This window comes from Phacochoerus africanus, chromosome 2 (genome assembly GCF_016906955.1).
Source record: "Phacochoerus africanus isolate WHEZ1 chromosome 2, ROS_Pafr_v1, whole genome shotgun sequence".
Taxonomy (NCBI): Eukaryota; Metazoa; Chordata; class Mammalia; order Artiodactyla; family Suidae; genus Phacochoerus; species Phacochoerus africanus.
In genome coordinates, this window is record NC_062545.1 from 122,139,661 (window position 1) to 122,163,754 (window position 24,094).

General features: G+C 36.7%; 1 protein-coding gene across 2 annotated transcripts in view; it reads left to right on the forward strand.

Moving 5' to 3' along the window:
- Nucleotides 1–24,094, forward strand: part of DMXL2 (Dmx like 2) — a 161,625-nt gene that overhangs the window by 54,121 nt on the left and 83,410 nt on the right. For both annotated transcript variants that reach the window (XM_047766346.1, XM_047766347.1), the window contains exons 7-10: nt 10,773–10,951; nt 12,700–12,883; nt 19,442–19,616; nt 23,716–23,955. In XM_047766346.1, coding sequence (XP_047622302.1) covers nt 10,773–10,951; nt 12,700–12,883; nt 19,442–19,616; nt 23,716–23,955 — 778 coding nt within the window. The remainder of the gene's footprint in view (nt 1–10,772; nt 10,952–12,699; nt 12,884–19,441; nt 19,617–23,715; nt 23,956–24,094) is intronic.

Sequence of the window (24,094 nt, forward strand, 5' to 3'; positions counted from 1 at the left end):
CAGAGCTTATAGTTGATTTCCCTCATATATTCTTAATATTTCTGATTACCTACTTTTGCTTACAGCATGTGGTGTTTGCCACTGTGTGTGTTACAACTGGCTAAACCTTGAGACCATTTTAGTATATATAATCTTGACAGGGTTACTTGGTACTTTAAAAAATATTAATGAGCCATGTAAGATGATCATTATTCATTGTCTGAACATGTTCTGATTAATTTGAATTCTCATCCTTAATAAATCTGGAAGATACCTTTGTACTTCGGACAAAAATAAGTAATAAGACTAAAAAGTATGTCCCCTTAAATGGGACAACTAGATTTTAAGCTCCTCAAAGGTGATTTGTTTGTACACTTCAGTATCTTCTCTGAATTTTTATTGCACATGCCTTGGCAGTTGATTATTATTATTTTTTTTCATTGTATTAGTCACATTCCCTTAAGCTTTTAATATTCAATTCGCCTAAGAGCTAAATGTTTCACATTTTTTATGGAAAGATAAGAATGGCCTTTGGGGGTTAATAAAATGTGTCATGATTTAAAAAGCTTATTTCTTCATGTTTTTTGAGAAGATACCACATCTAATTAAGATCCTCTTGATAAAAAGAACAGAAACTAACTTTGTAATGTTAGTTCCCCCTCCCCTCCAATCTGTTCTGCTGCTGTTAATAAAGCCAAGCTTGTCTGACTTGATGAAACAGATGGTAACTGTAATTTACCACTAGAAGGTATTTTCCACCGCCTCTGCTACACATGACAGGATTTCAGTTCAGTTGTTTTGGGGTCTCAAATCCAATTACCTTTAAGATTTTTAATATTATAGTTTATCAAATACTTTTTTTTTTTTCCATTTTATGCCACACCTGCTGGACATGGATATTCCTGGACCAGGGATTGAATCCAAGTCACAGCCATCACCCACACCAAAGCTCCAGCGGTGCGGGATCCTTTTAACCCAATGGGCCAGGCTGGAATTGAACCTGCACCTCTGCAGCTACCTGAACTGCTGTAGTCAGATTATTAACCCACTGCACTATGGTGGGCACTCTGTCAAGTAATTTTTTTGATGTTAAATCTTTGTTGTGGCATAGGAAGTTCCCAGGCTAGGGGTTAAATTGGAGCTGCAGCTGCTGGCCTACACCATAGCCATAGCAATGCCAGATCTGAGCTGGATCTGTGACTTCTGCCATGGCTTGCAGCAACACCGGGTCCTTAGCTCTTTGGGCGAGGACAGGGATCAAACCTGTATCCTAAAGGATACTAATCTGATCTTAACCCATTGGGCCATAACAGGAACTCCTGTAAGATCTATTTTTAATAAGTGTGGTAAATTGAATTTTTGGAGGGCTTAAGAGTATTTTAACTTTTTATTTGAGCTTAGTCTTCCTTTTTTTTTTTTTTGCTTTTTTAGGGCCACACCTGAGGCATATGCAGGTTCCCAGACTAGGGGTCCAATCAGAGCTATAGCTGATGGCCTAATGCCACAGCCACAACAATGCCAGATCTGAGCCACCTCTGTGACCTATACCACAGCTCACAGCAATGCCAGATCCTTAACCCACTGAGTGAGGCCAGGGGTTGAACCCACAACTGCATGATTCCTATTTGGATTCATTTCCTCTGAGCCACGACTACAACTCCTAGTCTTCCTTTTCCTCCCCACAAGACGTACCTGGTTAAATCTTCAGCTCAAGAATTGTTTGTTTTGTTTTGTTTTGTTTTTTGTTTTTTTGGATTGCTTGCTAGATGTTTATTTAAATTCTGTTTGTGTTTCCATGCAAATTTTGAATTTATTCATTCTAGTTCTGTGAAAATGCCATTGGTATTCTGGTAGGGATTGCATTGAGTCTGTAGACCTTCTTGGGTAGTTCCAATCTTCAATAATATTAGCTGTTCCAATCTAGGAACCTGGTATATCTTTATACCTGTGTCTTCTTCAGTTTCTTCATCACTGTCTTATAGTTTTCTGAATATGATGATAAGCAGGATTGTTTCCTTAATTTCTCTTTCTGATCTTTCATTGTTAGTGTATAGAAATGCAACAGACTTCTTTTTTTTTTTAAATTTAATTTAATTTTATTTTTTGGTCTTTTTGCCTTTTTTAGGGCCGCTTCCCGCGGCATATGGAGGTTCCCAGGCTAGGGGTCTAATCAGAGCTGTAGCCACCAGCCTACACCAGAGCCACAGCAACATGTGATCCGAGCCACGTCTGCAACCTACACCACAGCTCACGGCAATGCCGGATCGTTAACCCACTGAGCAAGGGCAGGGATCAAACCTGAAACCTCATGGTTCCTAGTCGGATTTGTTAATCACTGAGCCACAACGGGAACTCTGAGACTTCTTATATTAATTTTGTATCCTGCAACTCTACTGCATTCATTAATGAGCTCTAGTAGTTTACTGGTAGCATCTTTAGGATTTTTGGTGTATAGTGTCTTGTCATCTACAAATAGTGACAGTTTTACTTTTCCAATTTTTTTATAATGATTTAAATTTTTTCCATTATAGCTGGTTTACAGTGTTCTGTCAATTTTCTACTGTACAGCAAGGTGACCCAGTCACACAGACATGTACACATTCTTTTTTTTTTTTCACATTATCATGCTCCATTACAAGTGACTAAATATAGTTCCCAGTGCTATACAGCAGGATCTCATTGCTTATCCATTCCAAAGCAATAGTTTGCATCTATTAACCCCAAATTCCCAGTCCGTCCCACTCCATTACTCTCCCCCTTGGCAACCACAAGTCTGTTCTCCATGTCCATGATTTTCTTTTCTGTGGAAAGGTTCATTTGTGTCATGTATTAGATTCCAGATATAAGTGATATCATATGGTGTGTGTCTTTCTCTTTCTGGCTTACTTAGTATGAGTATCCAGTTCCTTCCATGTTGCTGCAAATGGCATTATTTTATTCTTTTTTATGGCTGAGTAGTATTCCATTGTGTATATACACCACATCTTCTTAATGTATTACCTCTCGATGGACATTTAGGTTGTTTCCATGTCTTGGCTATTGTGAATAGTGCTGCAGTGAACATGCAGATGCATGTGTCTTTTTCTTCTCCAATTTGGATTCCTTTTATTTCTTTTTCTTCTCTGCTATGGCTAGCACTTCCAAAACTATGTTGAATAAAAGTGTTGAGAGTAGACATTTTTGTCTAGTTCTTGATCTTAGAGGAAATGCTTTCAGCATTTCACTGTTGAGAAGGATATTAGCCATGGGTTTGTCTATCTGGCCTTTATTGTGTTGAGGTAGGTTCTCTCTGTGCCAACTTTCTGGAGTTTTTTGTTTGTTTGTTTTTTGTTTTTAAGAATAAATGGATCTTGAACTTTATCAAAAGCTTTTTCTGCGAACTTTATCAAAAGTTTTTTCTGCAAGTATTGAGATGATCATATGGTTTTTATTCTTCAGTTTGTTACTATAGTGTATCACATTGATTTGTTAATACTGAAGAATCCTCACATCCCTGGAATAAATCCCACTTGATCATGGTATATGATTCTTTTAATGTATTGTTGAATTTGGTTTGCAAATATTTTGTTGAGGACTTTTGCATCTGTGTTCATCAATGATATTAGCCTATAATTTTTTTTTTCCTTGTCTTTTTGTCTTTTCTAGGGCTGCACCCGTGGCATATGGAGGTTCCCAGGCTAGCGGTCTAATTGGAGCTGGAGCCACCAGTCTACGCCAGAGCCACAGCAACGTGGGATCCGAGCCATGTCTGCCACCTACACCACAGCTCACAGCAATGCCAGATCCTTAACCCACTGAGGGAGGCCAGTGATCGAACCTGCAACCTCATGGTAACCTAGTCAGATTTGTTAACCACTGAGCCATGACAGGAACTCCAGGCCTATAATTTTTTTTGTGTGTATGTGATGTCTGTCTGGTTTTGGTAACAGGGTGATTCTGGCCTCACAGATGAATTTGGAAGTACTCCTTTCTCTGTGATTTTTTTGAATGGTTTGGGAAGGATGGGTGTTAACTATTCTCTAAATACATGATAGAATTCACCTGTGTAGCTATCTGGTCCTGGACTGTTGTTTGTTAGGAGTTTTTAAATTACTAATTCAATTTCATTACTGGTAATTGGTCAGTTCATATTTTCCATTTCTTCCTGGTTTAGTCTTGGGAGATTGTATCTTTCTGAGCATTCTTCCATTTCTTCTAGGTTGTCCATGTCATTGGAGTATAGTTGCTCGTAAGTCTCTCATGATCCTTTGTATTTCTGTGGTGTTGGTTCTAGCTTCTCCTTTTTCATTTCTGACTTTATTGATTTGGGGCCTCTGTGGGGTGTGTGTGTGTGTGTAGAATGAAATACCACTCAGCCATAAAAAAAGAATGAAATTTTGCCATTAGCAGCAACATAAATGGACTTGGAGGGCATTATGTTAAGTGAGGTAAGTCAGAAGTACCTGGTAGCACTTATATGTGGAATTTAAAAAAGAGAACAAACACGTGGTTACCAGTGGAAAGAGGGATGGTGGGGAGGGGCAATATAGGGGTAAGGGATGAAACAAAAAGGGTTGCTATGGGATTATATGAAATCATGTGTGTGAAACTTGAAAATTCTAAACCATTATAGAATTTAAAGAATCATTCAGTTAAAAAAATTTTTTAAATTCTATGTTCATAAAGTTTATCTATGAACACTTGATTATTAACAATTGATTATTTAAAAATTTGAAAGTGACTTGAAACATCTTGTTTTTTTTCAAAAATGTTTTCTTTAATAGAGAGTTACCCTTTTGAGGGGAAAACTGGGCTTTCTAAGGGTGAGGATGAGAAGAATTTGTGAGGAGGATGATTTTGGAAGAAAGGAAATGAGCAGGTTACAGAATGTTCAAGGAAGCTTTTCCTTCTCTTGAAAACAGTTCTCTCTATACTTTGATTTAGTATTTTGGTTATTATTTTATTTTTTATTTATTTTTTTGCTTTTTAGGGCCATACCTGTGGCATATGGAGGTTCCTAGGGGTCGAACCGGAGCTGCAGCTGCTGGCTGATACCACAGCCACAGCAATGCCAGATCCGAGCTATGTCTGTGACCTGCACCACAGCTCACGGCAGTGCTGGATCTTTGATCCACTGAATGAAGCCGGGGATTGAACCCGCATCCTCATGAATACTAGTTGGGTTCCTTACCGCTGAGTCACAGTGGGAACCCCAAGCATTTTGATTATTTAAGGATTGGCTTATTGACCTTTATTTCCCCTTTAATATGGAAATATTTTTACTTTTTAAACATGATATGTGTTTATTGTTAAGCATGCAGAGAAAATGAAAATCACTCCCAGATAGCCCTATGCCAAGTAAAAAAAGGCAACCGATCTCTATTTAATATGTATTCTTTTAGACTTCTTGATGCCTTTGTAAACCACAGAGAAGTGTGTGTGTGTGCATATTCTTTAGACTGATTTCACTGTATCACAGGTAGATTAATGTGTCAGTACACATATATCCTCTGTAAAGGTGATGTAATTTTCCATTATATGAATGGAATATATACTGTAATTTAACTTAACCAGTTAACTGTTAATAAACATGTAGTGGTTCCAATTTTTTTCTGTTGCTATTAAAAATGAATACCCCTGTATGCCAATCTTGTCTTGTTTTTAAATAATTAATTTTACATGGTATAATTTTCATATGTAATTAACAAAGTTGTTTTTTTGTCTTTTTTTTTGTCCTTCTTTAGGGCCACACCCACGGCATATGGAGGTTCCCAGGCTAGCGGTCATATCAGAGCTGTAGTTGCCGGCCTATGCCACAGTCACAGCCACGCCAGATCCGAGCTGTGTCTGCAACCTACACCAGAGCTCATGGCAACGCTGGATCCTCAACCCTCTGAGCAAGGCCAGGGATCGAACCCGCAACTCATGGTTCCTAGTCAGATTCGTTTCCACTGTGTCACGATGGGAACTCCTTTTTTATTTTTTTAAATAAAGTTATTTATAAAATGTACTATTCAGTGAATTTTGGCAAATTTAGAGACCTACGTAATCACCACCATGATCAAGTTATAGGACACTTTCATCATTTCAGAAGGTTTCCTTTTACCTCTTCTCATTTAATCCTCACTCCTTTTCCTAGTTCCAGATAACAAATAGCTGCTCTGCTTTCTATCAGTATTGTTTAGATTTGTCTGTATTATTTTCATTTAAGTGAAACTGCATAATATATACTCTTTTGTGTCTGAGTACTTGCCCTAAATACAGTATTTTGTGATTCATCCATGTCGTGTGCATCAGTAATTTGTTCTTTTGTATCTTAGTTGTATTTCAAACATGGATAACCATGATTTGTTTATCCATTCTCCTGTTGATAATTATTGAGGTTGTTTGGAGTTTTAGGCTAAAATGAACAAAGCTGCTATGACCATTCATTTTCAAGTCTTTGTATAAACATTTCATTTCTCATGGGTAAAAAATACCTAGGAGTAGAATTGGTGGGTCACATGATACTTTATAAAAAAGTACCAAACACTTTCCAAAGTTGTACCATTTTGCATGCCCACAAGCAACTGCATTTGCTTTCCTTTTTTGCCAACATTTGGTATTGTCAGCCTTTTTAATATTAGCCATTCTAATAGTTGTGTAGTGGTATCTTATTGTGGTTTTAATATGTGTTTTCCTTCTTTTTTTCTTTTTATAGCTGCACCTACAGCTTATGGAAGTTTCTGGGCTAGGGGTCAAATTGGAGCTGCAGCTGCAGACCTACACCGCAGCCACAGTCACAGCAGATCCAAGCCATATCTGTGATCTGTGCTGCAGCTTATGGCAACACTGGATCCTAACCCACTGAGCAAATCCAGGGATTGAACCCACATCCTCACAGAGACAATGTCAGGTTCTTAACCCACTGAGCTACAGTGGCAACCCTACTTCTAATGATGTCGAGCACATGTTTATTGGTTCTCTGCATGCTTTTTCTGGATATGTGTTTATTCAACCTTTGTCCATTAAAAAAATTGGGTTGGTTTTCTCATTATTACAGAATTATAGGAGTTCTTTGTATATTCTAGTACATTTGATAGATAAGTTATTGTAGATATTTTCTCTCAGTCTGTGACTTGCCTTTTTTTTTTTTTCCATCTTTTTAGGGCCACACCCAGGGCATATGGAGGTTCCCAGGCTAGGTGTTGAATTGGAGCTGTAGCTGCCAGCCTGCACCACAGCCATAGGAATGCTGGATCTGAGCCGCATATGCGACCTACACCACAGCTCACAGCAACGCCAGATCCTTAACCCGCTGAGCAAGGCCAGGGATTGAATCTGCATCTTCATTGATACTAGTCAGGATCGTAAACTGCTGAGCTAAGACAGGAACTCCTTGCCTTTTTTTGTTTTTAAACAGTGTCTTTTGCTCTGCAGAAGTTTTTAATTTTGAAGAAGCCCAACTGACCAATTTTTTAATTGGTTTGTGCTTTTTATGTCTTAGATTGAAGAAATCTTTGTGTACCCTGAAGTCACAAAGATGTTTTATTATATTTTCTTTTAGAAGTTTTATAGTTTTGAATTTAACATGTTGAGGTGGATTTTTTGTGTTTGGTTTGAAATCAGTTTTTTTCACAAAGGGTAATCAAGATATTTCAGTGACATTTCTTAAAAAGGCAGTCCAATCTCCATCGAATTTCCTAGACAATTTTGTTGAAAATCAATTTTACATGCATGTGTGGATATGTTCCTGGCCTCCTGTCTGTTGTGTTCCATTGATGTATATATCAAAATCACAGTTATATATATATGTATATATACTTGTATATGATACATAAACTAGTTATATGTGATATATATATATACGTCCTTATGGTAATAATATGTCTTTATTATTAGAGCTTTATAGTTAGTCTTGAAATTGGATAGTCTTCTGATTTTGTTGTCTTCTTTTAAAATATTTTTGGTGTATCAGTCCTTTGTTGTCCATACAGATTTTGTCAGTTTCTATGAAGAAGCCTGCTATGATTTCCATGGTATTTACATTGTATCTCTATAAGTCTGTTTGAGAGGAATTGTCTATCAGTAACATTTGTCTTCTCATCTACTAATGTGGTGTATTTCTGTTTATTTATATTTTCTTCCTCTTACCAGTGTTTCATAGTTTTTGGTGTACATAATTTGTTTATCTTCATAATGCAAAAAGTCTTTACAGAAATTACATTTCTAATTATTGCTAATGTATAGAAATAGAATTGATTTTTGAATTTTGATCCTTAGTCTTTTGACTTTGCTTATATTTTCTAGTGGCTTTTTTGTTAGTTTTATTAGGCTTTGGTAAATAAAGACAGTTTTACTTCTTCCTTTCACATCTGTATGCTTTTTATTTTTTTCCCTTGTCCAATATATTGCAAGTGCTAGAAACTCTAGTGTAATGTTGAGGAGAATTGATGAGAGCAGATATTCTTGTGTTGTTCCCCATTTTGTGGGAAAAGCATTGTCTTTCACTGTTAGATATGATATAAGGTATAGACTTATTGTAGAGTTGCTCACCTTGACCATGTTGAGTGTTCCCTTCTGTCCTTCCTATTCCTGGAATGCTGAGAGTGTTTTTTCCACCATGAATTAGAGTTTACTTTTGTCAAATGATTGTTTCTGCACATAGTGAGAAAATTATGTAGGTTTGCATTTTCATTTTGTTAATATGATGAAATATAGTTATTGACTTTTCCAATGTTAAACGTGCTTCACTTTGCTAGGATAAACTATTTGGTCATGATTTTTTTTTTTAAATATGTGGCTGGATTAGGTTTCCTAATAATTTATTAATGGTGTTTGAGTATTCATGAAAGATATTCATGTGTAGTTTTCTTACGTCTTTTGGTTTTGGTGTCTGAGCAATAATATTGCCCTTATACAATGGGATCTTTTTCTCAGTTTTCTGAAACATTCCTTAAATGTTTGGTAAAATTCACCAGTAAAGCCATCTGGGTCTAGGATTTTAGTTTTAGTTTTAGTTTTGTTTTGTTTTTCAGTGAAAAGATTCAAATTGTGAATTCAGCATCTTTAGTAGATGTAGAATTATCCAGGTCTTCTATTTCTTCCTTTGTCAATTTTTTAAGAAATTGTGTTTCAAGGGATTTAACATAAATTTTCGAATTTAATGGGATAAAATTGTTCATGATATTACCTCAGGTTTTTTTAATTCTGTCTGTAGTTACGTCCCCTCCTTCATTCTTGATAATGATAATTTGTGTTTTCTCTCTAAATATTTTATTGATCTTGTCAAAAAATAACTTTTGGATTCATTGATTTCTCTATTTTTCATATTTCATTGGTTTTTATTCTTCCTTATATCTCTTTAACGTGGGTTTCTCTTTGCTATTCTTTTACTTGATGCTTTAGGTATCAAGAAAAAAAACTTAAGTGTTTGTCTAAGTCCAGATGGAAATCTGTAATTTTGTTCCTTAGAGATTGGCCATTTTTGTTGTTGTTGTGCTTGTCTTTTTGTCTTTTCTAGGGCTGCTCCCATGGTATATGGACGTTCCCAGGCTAGGGGTCTAATTGGAGCTGTAACCATTGGGTTATGTCAGAGCCACAGCAATGCCAGATCTGAGCGGCATCTGTGACCTGCACCACAGCTCATGGCAATGCCAGATCCTCAACCCAATGAATGAGTCCAGGGATTGAACCCAAAAGCCTCATGGTTCCTAGTCGGATTCATTAATCACTGAGCCATGATGGGAACTCCGAGATTGGGAGTTTACATAAATGGTATCATTATTTTCTTTCATGGTCTTACCACCATTGAGGCTGAAGTATTATAAAAGAGATAGTGTCTGTTAAAGAAGATAGCATTATTTAGGTCTTTCACAAAATTCTTAGACCTGAGTAAAATGATAAAGTCAGTACTTTTTGTTATACCTGTAAATACCTTCAGTAGGCGTAGAGGTGGTTCCTGAAAACTGCCTAAATGCCCGCTGATCATTTAGACCAGGGATCAGAAAACTATGGCCCATGAGCCAAGAATGGTTTTCACTTTTTTTTTTTTTGGCTTTTTAGGGCCATACCTGTGGCATATGGAGGGTCCCAGGCTAGGAATCTAATCAGAGCTACAGCTGCCGGCCCATGTCACAGCCATAGCAATGCCAGATCCGAGCGGTGTTTGCAACCTATAGCACAGTTCATGGCATTGCCAGATCCTTAACCCACTGAGCGATGCCAGGAATCGAACCCATAACCTCTTCATTCCTAGTAGGATTTGTTTCCACTGCACCACGACAGGAACTCTGGTCTTTACATATTTAAAGGGTTATGAGAAAAAACCCAGGAAGAATCTGTGTCAGAGACTATGGTTCACAAAGCCTAACTTACTTGGCCTCGTGTAGGAAAAGTTTGCCTGAGTCCTGATTTGGAATAATGAGCAATTCATATTTAAAAAGGGTTTGTTTCATCTTTTCAGATCACCTCAAAAAGAAGATGATAATAGATGATAACACAGCTTCTTTCTTATCCTATCCAAGCTAGCACGTGGTTTCAGAGTCTTTTCTTTACAGTGACCTTGTATAACATTGAAGTGGATAACTTGGCATCAGTTTCTGTGAAAACAACCTTTGTGTAGAGAAGATGGATAATAAGCACCCTGTCAAGTTTTTTCTCAAGCTAATTTAGAGTAATTGGCATCATTTTGGATTTGGTTTTGTACTATATGTAGGTCACATGTTTTATGTTTTATTTATATATAGCTTAATCTTTAAAGCTTCTTCAAACCACTTAAATTTTGAATTGTGTATGTACAAATTCGCTTTATATTGCCCTATATATTTTTGCAGGATGATTGTCTTTTGAAAGTATGGTATCCTATGACTGGTTGGAAGTCCTCAATTATACCTCAGGATCATCATGAAGTGAAAAGAAGACAAACATCTACCCAATTTTCCTTTGTTTATTTGGCACATCCCCGAGCTGTGACAGGTTTTTCATGGCGTAAAACTAGCAAGTATATGCCCAGGTTAGACAACTGTGTCATGTAACTTCACTTTGTGTACTTAAATGTTTATAAACATAATGAAAGCAAAGATGCTGTTAATTGACATGATGGCAATTAAGAGCATAGGTTCCGGGCGTGAACTGCCTGAATTCAAATTCTGCTGTTGTTACCGCCTTTGTGAGATTTTAACTGAACTTCCTAAGCTCTCTATGCCTCTGTAGAATGAGGATAGCAAAAGTACCTACCTCAGAGTTGTATGAGACTAGAATGTGTGAGTGAGTGTGAAAGCTTATACAGACCTTTGCACGCTGTGAGTGCCCAGGCATCGTTAGCTGGTATTGTCAGTAGTAGGAGAAGCAGTAGGTCCTAGGAAGGAAACATTAGCAAATAACAGAAAAGCACACATTGAGGGAAAATGAAACATAATAATAAACTGTCAGTATATAACATGCTGGGAAAGCATATCATATACGTACAGTGAATAAAGTGACCAAATTTTTCTTATCGTAGGGCTATCAACAAACTTCTCAAAGGATTTATTAATAACTTTTTCCTCATTGTTATAGCATCTCTTAAAGTTATTCATAAGATTAAACAAATTAAAAAACAGCCCATATACATGATTCCTGTATTATATATACAGTTCTAAAAACTCTTGCTTAGAAATCTGTATTCATTTTTTGAGAGAGGGTTATTTCATCTGCCAAATGTATCTGGCACTGTTTGCACCTGATGGGAAATACGGCACGGATTATAGAGGTGCTCAGTAAGTGATAACATGGAGAATTTGAACATCTTTGGAATCTAAATAAAAGAGTACTCTAACTTAATCTGCTTAAGTTATTTGCATCTATTGAAAACATTTGCAGAACATTTTACATTTGACTGAGTCAGATTCTATGTAAGCATTTGTGTGTGTCTGTGTGTGTGTGTAAGCATTTTTTTAAGGGGAGAATTTTTTTTTGTTTTTTGTTTCCTAATGAGCAGTTAAATCATTTCAGCTGCTTGATGCTGTGACATTTTTGCTTGTTTTAACATAATGGAAATTGATATATAGCTTAAAGTTATATTTTCCTTTCAGTTTTATTATGAATATGCTTATTTGTTTACCTGTTTGTAACTGTTTAGATAAGAAGGATAAAGCAAAATGCTGCAACCATTGCCAGTTTAATTGCAATTAATGATCTCTTACAGTGGTCATTCTGCAATTTGCAATGACTAGGTTTTCATTTGCTGTTTTGTTTGTTTTGTTTAGAAGATGCTAGTCCTCCAGAGCCTTGTTTCCAAGCAGCACATGTGTAGTCTGACATTAATTTCTAATTTCCTTTGTCAAGACCATTTTCTAGTTTTTATGATGTCCACAGCAATACTGTGTGTGATATCAGGCTCTTGGACCACTCTTTATCACACAGTGTTATTTCTAAAGCAGAAATACACTATTTTGTCATTTAGTTTAGCTGTTCAAGGCATAATTTTAATGAATTAGGGTGAGTGTCAGGGACAGTCAGTCTGTTATTTTATGTTAACTGATTGTGCCCTGTATCCAGCCTGCTACCTTATAGGTCTGAACAGGAAATAAATGGGGTTTGGTGAGAGTGTGAAATAGTAGAAATCTATTATTATTATTATTAGAATAATAAATACACATAGATCATACTGTTAGTTTTACATTAATGTCATCTTTATGCATAAAGAACTATTAATAGCCTTTAATTAATTGATGGCATTGATATTCATAGTAACTTTTATTTGTTTCTCTTTATTATTAGAGGTTCTGTCTGTAATGTGTTACTGACTTCATGCCATGATGGTGTCTGCCGGCTCTGGGCAGAAACCTTATTACCAGAAGACTGTCTTTTGGGCGAACAGATTTGTGAGACCACCACTTCCAGTGGTGCCAGCAACCTTACTCATGCTGGAAAACACAAAGACAGAATACAGCATGCTCTTGAGGTACTATTTTATTTAAAATAGTGAATGAATTTTGTAGATAATGTGAGTCTGGGAGGAATTCATAAGCTAAGATGCAGATAATGCACATGGTACGTGTTAATAATGAAATTAATATTGAAAGATTTCTCACTTATTTTATGCCCCTTAGAAGCCAGATACAATTGATAATGACCTTAGATATATAGTCTAGGTAAATAATATAGTAAATTTAATTCTTTGATTTTGCATGTCAAAGGTGAAAATTTTTAGGAGTAAGCAGCTTTGATTAATAAAACACATCAAAGTCCTTGAAATTGGTTGTACTTTAAAATATTTTGCTTTTGTTTCATGAGGATTGTTTTACTTTTATTGTTCTAATTAGAAATGGCTATTATGAATAATAAAGATGTTGATATTACATGAATTTGTTACGAAGTTATTATATCCAACAATAGACTTTATTTAATACACTGATAAAAAAGCACATGTATTATCATATATTGGGTTTTAATCTTTCATTTAACCTTTGTAAACCTATATATGCTATTTTAGCAGCCAGAAACATTATTCTGAAATCAGGTCTGTTTGTGTTATCTATTTCTGTGTAAATCACCACAAAATTTGTGGCTTCAAACAACAATCATTTTACTGTTATCTGTCATGGTTCTGGGGCTGACAGGGCCCCACTGGGCCAGTCCCCCTTAGGGTTTCTCGTGGAATTACTGTTTGGCAGTGGCTAGGGGCTGGAACCATCCATTTACAAGTCTCGCTCCCAGTCTGGGAAGACCTGAACACCTCAGAGAAAGAGCAGGTGGGCTCATCCAGCATCTCCATCTCTTATCTGTGTTGTATATTGTTTGAATATGATTTCAAATCCACTTGTTTATGACAAAGCCCCCCCAAAAGTTGTTTTTAGAAGTATAGTTATATCAGGATATCATCAGCACATCAGTTGTCCTTGATAAGCACAGCTGCTGAGGGGCCCCACTGAGGGTTTATTGATAACACATGGAAAAGCAACTGTGGGGAGTTCCCATTGTGGCTCAGTGGGTTAAGGATATGGCGTTGCCATGAGCTGTGGTGTAGGCCACAGACTTGGCTCAGATGCCCCATTGCTGTGGCTGTGGCATAGCTGGCAGCTGCAGCTCTGATTCAGCCCCTAGCCTGGGAACTTCCATATGTTGTGGGTGCAGCCCTAAGAAAGGTATTTAAAAAGAGAAAGAAAAGCAACTATGGCAAGAGAACATTTAGACTATAAACACCAAGAGTTTGTGAGGAATATCTGAGAGTTTTGGTATGGACAATAGTCATGACCTAGCCGTCTACTTCCTCCTGCAATGGCTAGGGTGCTTTTGGTCAGCAGTGATGTTAAACTGAGCAACAGTCTCAGGAAGAGAAGAGACATATTTTCCTGTCTTAAGCTCTCCTTGTGGGCAGTGGCTCAAGGCAGGCATTGGTCCTTGGAGTGATAACCATTGCAGAAGCCTAGCCTGCCCAACACTGGTGCTGTGATTTTCTAGCAACATGCTCCTGCAACAGGAGATGTGCGTTTTGTGCTAGTAGCTCAAAGTCAACTCCAGTTTTATTAAACCTTTTCTCCCCAGAAACCAAACTTGTATGAATGTATACCTCAACTTAATCTGTACTTTATTTCTATCATCTTCCTTTGCCCAGAACAGTAAGAGTCATTAATCTATCATTGGTTTGGAGTATGCTATTTCTTTATTGGCTTATTAAAAGACATTACTCTGCATGCTAGTGGCTTATGAAACTCCTGCAGTGAATATGTGTTTGCCAAGTAAATTGTTGGAAAAAAGAAAAAAAAAAGATATTAAATGAATTTACACGATTGCATTATAATTTTCATGGTTTAATTTTTTTTTTCTTTTTGTCTTTTTAGGACCATACCCAAGGCACATGGAAGTTCCCAAGCTAGGGGTCAGATTAGAGCTATAGCTGCCAGCCCACACCATAGCCACAGCAACACGGGATCTGAGCTGTGTCCAAGACCTATAGTGAAGCTCATGGCAATGCCAGATCCTTGACCCACTGAGCGAGGCCAGGCATTGAACCGCGTCCTCATGGATGCTAGTCAGGTTTGTTACTGCTGAGCTGGGATGGGAACTCCCATGGTTTATTTTGAAAGTGAAATAATTTTTCCAATTTTGGGGGGGGGGTCTTTTAGGGCCCTACCCACGGCATATGGAAGGTCCCAGGCTAGGGGTTGAGTCAGAGCTATAGCCGCCAGCCTTGCCACAGCCACAACCACAACCACAGCCATGCAGGATCCCAGCTGTGTCTGCAGCCTATACCATAGCTTATGGCAACACTGGATCCTTAACCCAACTGAGTGAGGCCAGGGATTGAACCTGCATCCTAATGGATGCTAGTCAGATTCATTTCAGCTGAGACACGACGGGAACTCCAATTTTTCTAATTTTTAAATACAGTATTTATGAAATAAAAGTGTTTTCTAAGAAATTAGATTATTTAATAATAATATAGTGTGAACTATTTTATCCATTATTATTAGGGAATAAAATGAGATAAACACATTATTGAAAATTACATATATATCACTTTGCTGTACACCTGATCCTAACACAACATTGTAAGTCAACTGCATTTCAATTAAAAAAAGTTCCCCCCAAAAAAGGGGCAAAAAAGAAAAAAAATCAGAAATTTAGTATAGTAAATATTGTTCATTTTCTTAATTTTTCATGTGACTTTTTATTACACAAAGAATATATGTGTATTTTAAAATTAGGAAAAAGAAGAAAATGTAGTTTACAATCCAACTATTCCAGTATGTGTGTTTGTGCATTTTTCTTTATTTAAAGGATTTAGATCATACTATACAGTAATATTTATAATTTATTTTTATATTTAGTATATTATAAACACTTCTCTACATTACTAATTGTACCCTTACATTGCACCTTTATATTAAGACTTTAATGGTTGCATAGTCAAAATGACTTTGCAGTTTCATCAAGCAGGAATATTTTTGTAGTCCTTTAAATTTCTATGCAAAATATTCCTGCTCTGATACTATCTATGATTGGGTACTAGGTATACATTTTTTCAACATTTAAAGCATAAATGAAATTAAAGCAGCAGTCAGAATAGTTAAAGTTACGTTTTAATAGTGACTGAAATTTAGTGGGACAAAGTACTTGATCATTTGATCATTTATATATACTTGAGTAACATTTTATCTTTAAACTATGTATGAACTTTTAGAGACTAAAGGCTTTTAGATATATTTATGTCTTTTATAATATATTGCTTTTGAAGTGTTTGTTAAATCAGATTACTAACAGCTACATAAAAGCAAAAATATTATTACAAATTATTTGTTATTTGACACATGTTCGGTACCTTTTAATGCTTTTAATAATGTTAAAAATGTTTTTAATAGAAAAAAGCCTAATTATCCAATTTATGAGCTATTTTGCTTTCTAACATCCTTTCTTAACAAAACTCCTAACTTCAAGGTCTATATAATTCTGTATCTATAAAGTTACACGTTTTGTTGGTAGGAGAAAATAACCAGCCAATATCGTATAACCTTGCCAACCTACATTAAAATAATGATGAATGTCAGAGATTGAGTGAAAATAGTTTGATAGGTATAATTGAAGAAATAAGCAACTCTATAGCAGGGAGACTGGAGGGGGAGGACATACCGTAGAACTGATACTGTTTTTCATTTGAAAAGGGGCAAGGGCTATGGAATTGAAAGGAAGGACCAGTTGTTTTACTTTAATGCAGAAAGAACTGAGAGGATGCTACATTTTATTTAATTGAATGTGAGGAGCAAAGGAAAAGAATGGGATATTATTATTAAGCATGGTATTGGCGATGGGTGAAGTGACGAATAAGGAAGTGCTATGAGGTGGGGTTGTGGTGTGGAAAAAAGATGATACTGAGAGTTGACATGGCCCCGTGTCAAAACAGTTCAGATGATCAGGTATGCCAATGGAGGGTTTTCACCATAGAGACACGTCTCAATTTAAAAAAATCCCATAGGTCAACACTTTCATGAGGTCTTCCCTGGCTACTCTTATCTTACTTAAAGCTCTGCTTGTTATTTCGTGTTTTTGTACCCTCTTTTTGTCTTTATAATAGAAGTTATATATTAGATTATTTAGCTGACTGTTCTTACAAGAATTTGGGTGGGGGGAATATTCTTCCTGGTAAATTTCATTTCAGTACTGGGATAACCTGAAAACTAGACTTTGGACTTCTAATCTGTTTTGTTTTGTTTTGTTTTTTAGGGCTGCACCCATGGCGTATGGAAGTTCCTAGTCTAGGGGTGAAATCGGAGCTGTAGCTGCTGGCCTACGCCACAGCCATAGCAATGGGAGATCCAAGCCACGTCTGCAACCTACACCACAGCTCACTGCAATGCCAGATCCTTTACCCACTGAACGAGGCCAGGGATTGAACTGGCATCCTCATGGATCCTAGTCAGGTCCGTTAACCACTGAGCCGTGAAGGAAACTCCTAATCTTTTTTTTTTTTTTTTGTCTTTTTGCCATTTCTTGGGCCACTCCTGTGGCATATGGAGGTTCCCAGGCTAGGGGTCCAATTGGAACTGTAGTCACCGCCTACACCAGAGTCACAGCAACGCGGGATCCGAGCCACGTCTTAGACCTATACCACAGCTTACGGCAATGCCGGATACTTAACCCACTGAGCAAGGCCAGGGACTGAACCCACAACCTCATGGTTCCCAGTCGGATTTGTCAACCACTGCGCCATGATGGGAACTCCTATCTTTTTTTTTTTTAATTTTTTTGATTATAGTTGATTTACAATGTCCTGTCAATTTCTGCTGTATAGCAAAGTGACCCAGTTATACATATATATGCCTTTTTTCTCATATTCTACCATGTTCTATCACAAGTGATTAGATATAGTTCCCAATGCTATACAGCAGGACCTAATTGCTTATCCTTTCTAAATGTAATAGTTTGCATCTACTAACCCAAAACACCCAGTCCATCACATTCCCTCCCCCTTGGCAAAGACAAGTCTTCTCTCCATGTCTGTGAATCTGTTTCTGTTCTATAGGTAGGTTCGTCTGTGCCATATTTATTTATTGATTGATTGATTGTCTTTTAGGGCTGCACCGGAGGCATATGGAGGTTCCCAGGCTAGAGGTCTAATCGGAGCTGTAGCTGTCGGCCTGTGCCAGAGCCACAGCAATGCCAGATCCGAGCTGCATCTGCAACCTACACCACAGCTCTCGGCAATGCCAGATTCTTAACCCACTGAGCAAGGCCAGGGATCATACCTGAAACCTCATGGTTCCTAGTCAGATTCGTTAACCACTGAGGCACAACAGGAACTCCTGTGCCATATTTTAGATTCCGCATATAAGTGATATCATATGGTATTTGTCTTTCTCTTTCTGACTTTTCACTTAGTATGAGAATCTCTAGTTCCATCCATGTTGCTGCAAATGGCATTATTTTGTTCTTTTTTATGGCTGAGTAGTATTCTGTGTACATGTACCACAGCTTCTTAATCCATTTATCTCTTGGTGGACATTAAGGTTGTTTCCATGCCTTGGCTATTGTGAACAGTGCTGCAGTGAACATAGAGGTGCATGCATGTTTTTTAATGTAAGTTTTTTCTGGATATATGCCTAAGAGTGGGATTGCTAGAGCATATGGTGATTCTATGTTTAGTTTTCTGAGGAATGACCATACTGTTTTCCATAGTGGCTGTACCAATTTATATTCCCACCAACAGTGTAGAAGGGTTTCCTTTTCTCCACACCCTCTCCAGCATTTGGTTTTTGTAGACTTGCTAATGATGGCCATTCTGACTGGTATGAGGTGTATCTCATTGTAGTTTTGTTTTGCATTTCTCTAATAATTAGTGATGTTCAAGGTTTTTATCATGTGCGTACTGGCCACCTGTATCTCTTCTTTGGAGAAATGTCCATTTAGGTCTTCTGCCCATTTTTCAATTGGATTGTTTGGCTTTTTGCTATTGAGTTTTATGAGGTGTTTGTATATTTTGGAGATTAAGCCCTTATTGGTTGCGTCGTTTGCAACTGTTTTCTCCCATTCCATAGGTTGTCTTTCTTCTTTTTTTTTTTTTTTAAGTTTCGTTTGCTATGCAAAAGCTTGTCTGTTTGATTAGGTCTCATTGATTTGTTTTTGTTTTTATTTCTCTTACTTGGGAGACTGACCTAAGAAAACATTTTTACAGTTGATGTCAGAGAATGTTTTGCCAATGTTCTCTTGTAGGAGTCTTACGGTGTCTTGTCTTATGTTTAAGTCTTTAAGCTGTTTCATGTTTATTTTTGTGCATGATGTGTAGACTCCTAATCTTAATAGGGGTTTTTGTAGATAATATTAGTAAGTATTTTTGAGCAACTATTGCCTTTGCAAGACCAGTGGAGAGTATATTCAGAATTGTTCTATTGTAGTTCATATTTCCTCTAAGATGGTCAGGTTTCACAGAGAGGAAAATTGTAAAACCCTTAATAATCAAAAGTGCATTGATTGGCATTTATTAGACTTTCTAGGCTTGGATTTAGTCATTATTTTTCTATTTTAGACAATACACCATTTAAAAAATTTAAGAAAAGGACAAAGGAGGTCTTCCGTTCTTGTAACTCACACTGAGTTAACGCCTGGTCAGATGGCAACGCATGAAGTTCAAAGACACATTTCCCACCATGCAAATGCTCTGTGTCATTTTCACATTGCAGCGAGCATCAATCCTGCCACAGGTAAAGAACAGTAAAGTTTCATTTCATTTCTTACCTGGCGAAATAAGATAAATAAATAGAAAAGTATGATTACTTTTATAACTTGTTTTTAATTTTATGTTACTACTCCATGTTTCCTTTTAAAATACTTTTAAGTTGGAATAGGTATATAATAAAAGCTACCATTTCTTAAATTGAGACTTTGTGATTCTCAGGAATAACTTCAAATAAGTATTTTTGAGCCCCATTGTTTAGAATATAGCGAAGTTTCTAAGTAAATTAGAGCTTTAGTTGAACCTGAGAATGAGCGGATGTAGTCGCAGCCTGATTAATTAGTGTGATTTCCCTCCTTTTCAGATTTTTCACTATTACTCTTTCTTCTCAGCTCTTCTTCATAACTGTATCTAAATATATTTTTGCACAGTTTTCCTTATATTTCAGCATATTTTATTTTCTACTCCCATAGATGTTCTTGTCCTATACTTCGGGAAAGATAGTTTTTCTACTAACCTTGATTTTTTTTTTTTTTTTGCTCTTTTCTTCCCATGTGATTGAGAACTATTTTGAGGCAGGTTCATTGTTGGCAAAAGCATATTTAAAAGTTTCTATTTAAGGTTATTGTTTCCTTTCTGCATGGAAAAGCATATGAGAAGGCCTATGAATTTCATAACACATTGCTGGTAAAACTATTTATATAATGTTGTAGTCATGTTTTGAAATGGAAATCTCTTGCTTCAGGGTGCAGAGAATTTTATTTTTAAATGTTTGTTTATATAATGATGCTGTTTATAAGTATAGTTCCAAAAGAGTGATCTTAAGACGATTCCCCCTGTTGTAGCAGTGGCTCTAGATATGTATTGTCTAGTATGGTCACCACTAGCCACGTGTAGTTGTTTGAGCACTTGAAATGTGGCTAGTCCAAATCAAGATACACTGTAAAATACATACTGGATTTCTGAGACTTTAGAACAATAAAATAATGTAAGAGCCCTTCTTTTTTTTTTTTTTTTGTCTTTTTGCCATTTCTTGGGCCGCTTCTGCGGCATATGGAGGTTTCTAGGCTAGGGGTCCAATCAGAGCTGTAGCCGGTGGCCTACGGCAGAGCCACAGCAATGTGGGATCCAAGCCGCATCTGCGACCTACACCACAACTCACAGCAACGCCGGATCCTTAACCCACTGAGCAAGGCCAGGGATCAAACCCTCAACCTCATGGTTCCTAGTCGAATTCGTTAACCACTGCGCCACAATGGGAACTCCTGTAAGAGCCCTTCTTAATAATTTTATTTAAATTTGGTACATGTTAAAATGATAATATTTTTCATATACTGGGTCAAATAAGATATTAAAATTAAGTTTACCTATTTCTTTTTACCTTTTATAATATAGCTACTAGAGCAGAAATAATATACTGGCCTTGCATTTGTGGTTTACATTGTATTTCTTTTGAATAGTGCTGTTCTAGCCGATTAAATATTATTTGAATGTATTATCCTTTCTGACCTAACATCTTAATTGTATTCTAATATTGTCTTTATACTAATACTTGTGTTTTCAAAATGGTAGTGGTTTTAGATTTTTTTTTTTGTCTTTTTGTTGTTGTTGTTGTTGTTGCTATTTCTTGGGCCGCTCCCGAGGCACATGGAGGTTCCCAGGCTAGGGGTTGAATCGGAGCTGTAGCCACCGGCCTACGCCAGAGCCACAGCAACGCGGGATCCGAGCTGCGTCTGCAACCTACACCACAGCTCACGGCAATGCCGGATCGTTAACCCACTGAGCAAGGGCAGGGACTGAACCTGCAACCTCATGGTTCCTAGTCGGATTTGTTAACCACTGCACCACGACGGGAACTCCCAAGCTTGGCTTTTTAACAGTATATATGAGCCTAGTCAGTTGGAGTAGGACAACAGGGTTATTTCCTATGGATAGGCATTCTTTCACATCATTTGAGTCTAAGTTCTGAATGTGTTCTTGTACCCAATGGGTCTCATATTCCAGCATCTTTATTAACCTTCACCATAACCAGTTTTAACCATCTTCATCCTAACTTATCTACGTACTATTTTCTACAAATATTGAACATCATGCATTTGTAGATACTGTATGTAAATATGACATTTAGGTTGACCAAATTGATTGCTAAATGCAATTAATATTGTATTGTAGGACTCTCCTTGTCCACCTTTTTTTCAGGAAAACATTTGAACCCTACAGTAAAGCTGAAAGCATAGTACAGTGAATACCCACATAGCCTTTAGCCAAAGTCAATTGTTAATTTTTTGACACGTTTGCTTTTATTCTCCCTCTTCTGTCTATACACACACACACACACGCGCGCGCGCGCGCACATACACACACACACCTCTTTCCTCCTTTCTCCCTTATTTTTGGTTGAGTCATTTGAAAGTAAAGTTGTCACGGACATTTTCTTTCATTCTCTAAATATTACAACATTCCTAAGTATTTAAAAATGTGCATTTTAATAAAAACAGAATTTGCCTCCATAACCGCAATGCTGTTATCACATGCAAGGATATAGTGCATATTAAAATATAGATTCTTTTAAAACTATGTTTGTTATTTCTCTTTAAATTCCACTAATCTAAAATGGTCCCTCTGTCTCTCACTTGTCAGTAAAAAGTCATTCTCTAAAGAGTTATATCTCAGTTTCTCAGTTATCTTTTAGGATGTCTCGCAGTCTGAATATTTGTCCACGATAATATTTGGGTTAAACATTTTTAGCAAGAATATCACGTAAGTACATAGGAGATGTATTGTTTTATAAGATTGTTAATTTACAAATTCTATTGTATATTATTTGTTTCATTTTTGTCAGAAAACCAGGACGGTCATCCAGGAATTGGAAAGAAAGAACAACTTAGAGCTTTATTTAACATTGATATTTATTTAATGAAACATTCCTAGAATGTCCTATGCATTGCATGTTTAGATTTTCACGTCTTCTTGCAAAAGATAGTCTTTTTTCCTTTCCGTTGAATGGATTATTTATAATTTTATTTGTGATTAAGGAGATTGATTTTTTTAATTATACTGTTTTATGGGAACTGATCTATAGCATGAATTTCAGTTATATCAAGTGGAGAAAATTTGCTGCTTGCCTTCCTTGTGTTCTTTCTTGGCATTATTTTTTCCCAACTTTTTAGGAAAGTTTAAAACATTCAGAAAAGTTGGAGGAATGGTAGGATGAACACTTGTCCACTTTGGTTCAACAATTGCTATTGCTTTATTCTCTCTGTATATACACACACATGTATGTGTGTATGTGGGTATCTGGGTATGTCTGTGAGTGAAATTTTTTCTTCATCTTTCAAAGCTACATCATGGCACATCACCCTTATATCCTTTAACAAGCATTTCCTAGGAATAAGGGAATTCTCTTACATAATCATAACATTATCATGCCTGAGAAAATTAAAAATAATTCCTTAATCTCTGAGATCCAGTTCATATATAAATTTTAGTTCTCTCAAAAATATCTTTTATAGTTGCTTTTCTGTTTGTTTTTGTTTGTTTGTTTGTTGTTGTTGGTTTTTTTTTTTTTTTTGGTCTTTTTTGCCATTTCTTGGGCCACTCCCGCAGCATATGGAGGTTCCCAGGCTAGGGGTTGAATCGGAACTTAGCTGCCGGGCCTACACCAGAGCCACAGCAACGCAGGATCCGAGCCGTGTCTGCAACCTACACCACAGCTCATGGCAACGCCAGATCCTTAACCCACTGAGCAAGGCCAGGGATCAAACCCGAAACCTCATCGTTCCTAGTCAGATTCGTTAACCACTGAGCCATGATGGGAACTCCCACTTTTCTGTTTTATCTTTCTGTTTCCTTCCTCATTCTCAAATCAGGATTCAGTAAAGGTTTGTGCATTTGGTGTTTGGTTTTTAAATTAGTAATTTAATTCCATATAAGTCTGTGCCATTAGTTCTTAACATTTACATTTACTATTAAATTCAATTAAAATTTTTCAAATCCTGCTTGAGTCATGTTGACATTTTGTTTTGCACATTTACTATGTAATGGAGTTAGCCTTTATAAGCACATGTAATGCTTTTAAAGGTGTTATCAATTTCATACTGAATTTTTATTTTATTTTGATTCTACAGATATTCCGAATGTCTTGGTTGGCACTGTATTTAACATTGATGATGGAAACGGGGGCTTTGTAGTTCATTGGTTAAACAACAAAGAATTTCATTTTACATCATCTACTGAAATATTTATGCAGCAATTACGAAGACTTTCTGAAAAGCCAGTTGATCATGAAAGTGATGAAGGAGATAGAGAATATGAGGAACATGCACAGGAGGAAAGAGAGAAGGGTTTACATTTGAAACTAGACCATGGTTAGTATTCTGTGTTCAGATTTTTCTTTTTCTTTTTTTTTTCTTTTTTTCAGGCTAACAGCTTTTTGTGATATCACTTTGGATGTGTAATCTTTCCTTCCTTCTCTCCTTCCTCTTCACTTTTCCATTCATTCCACAG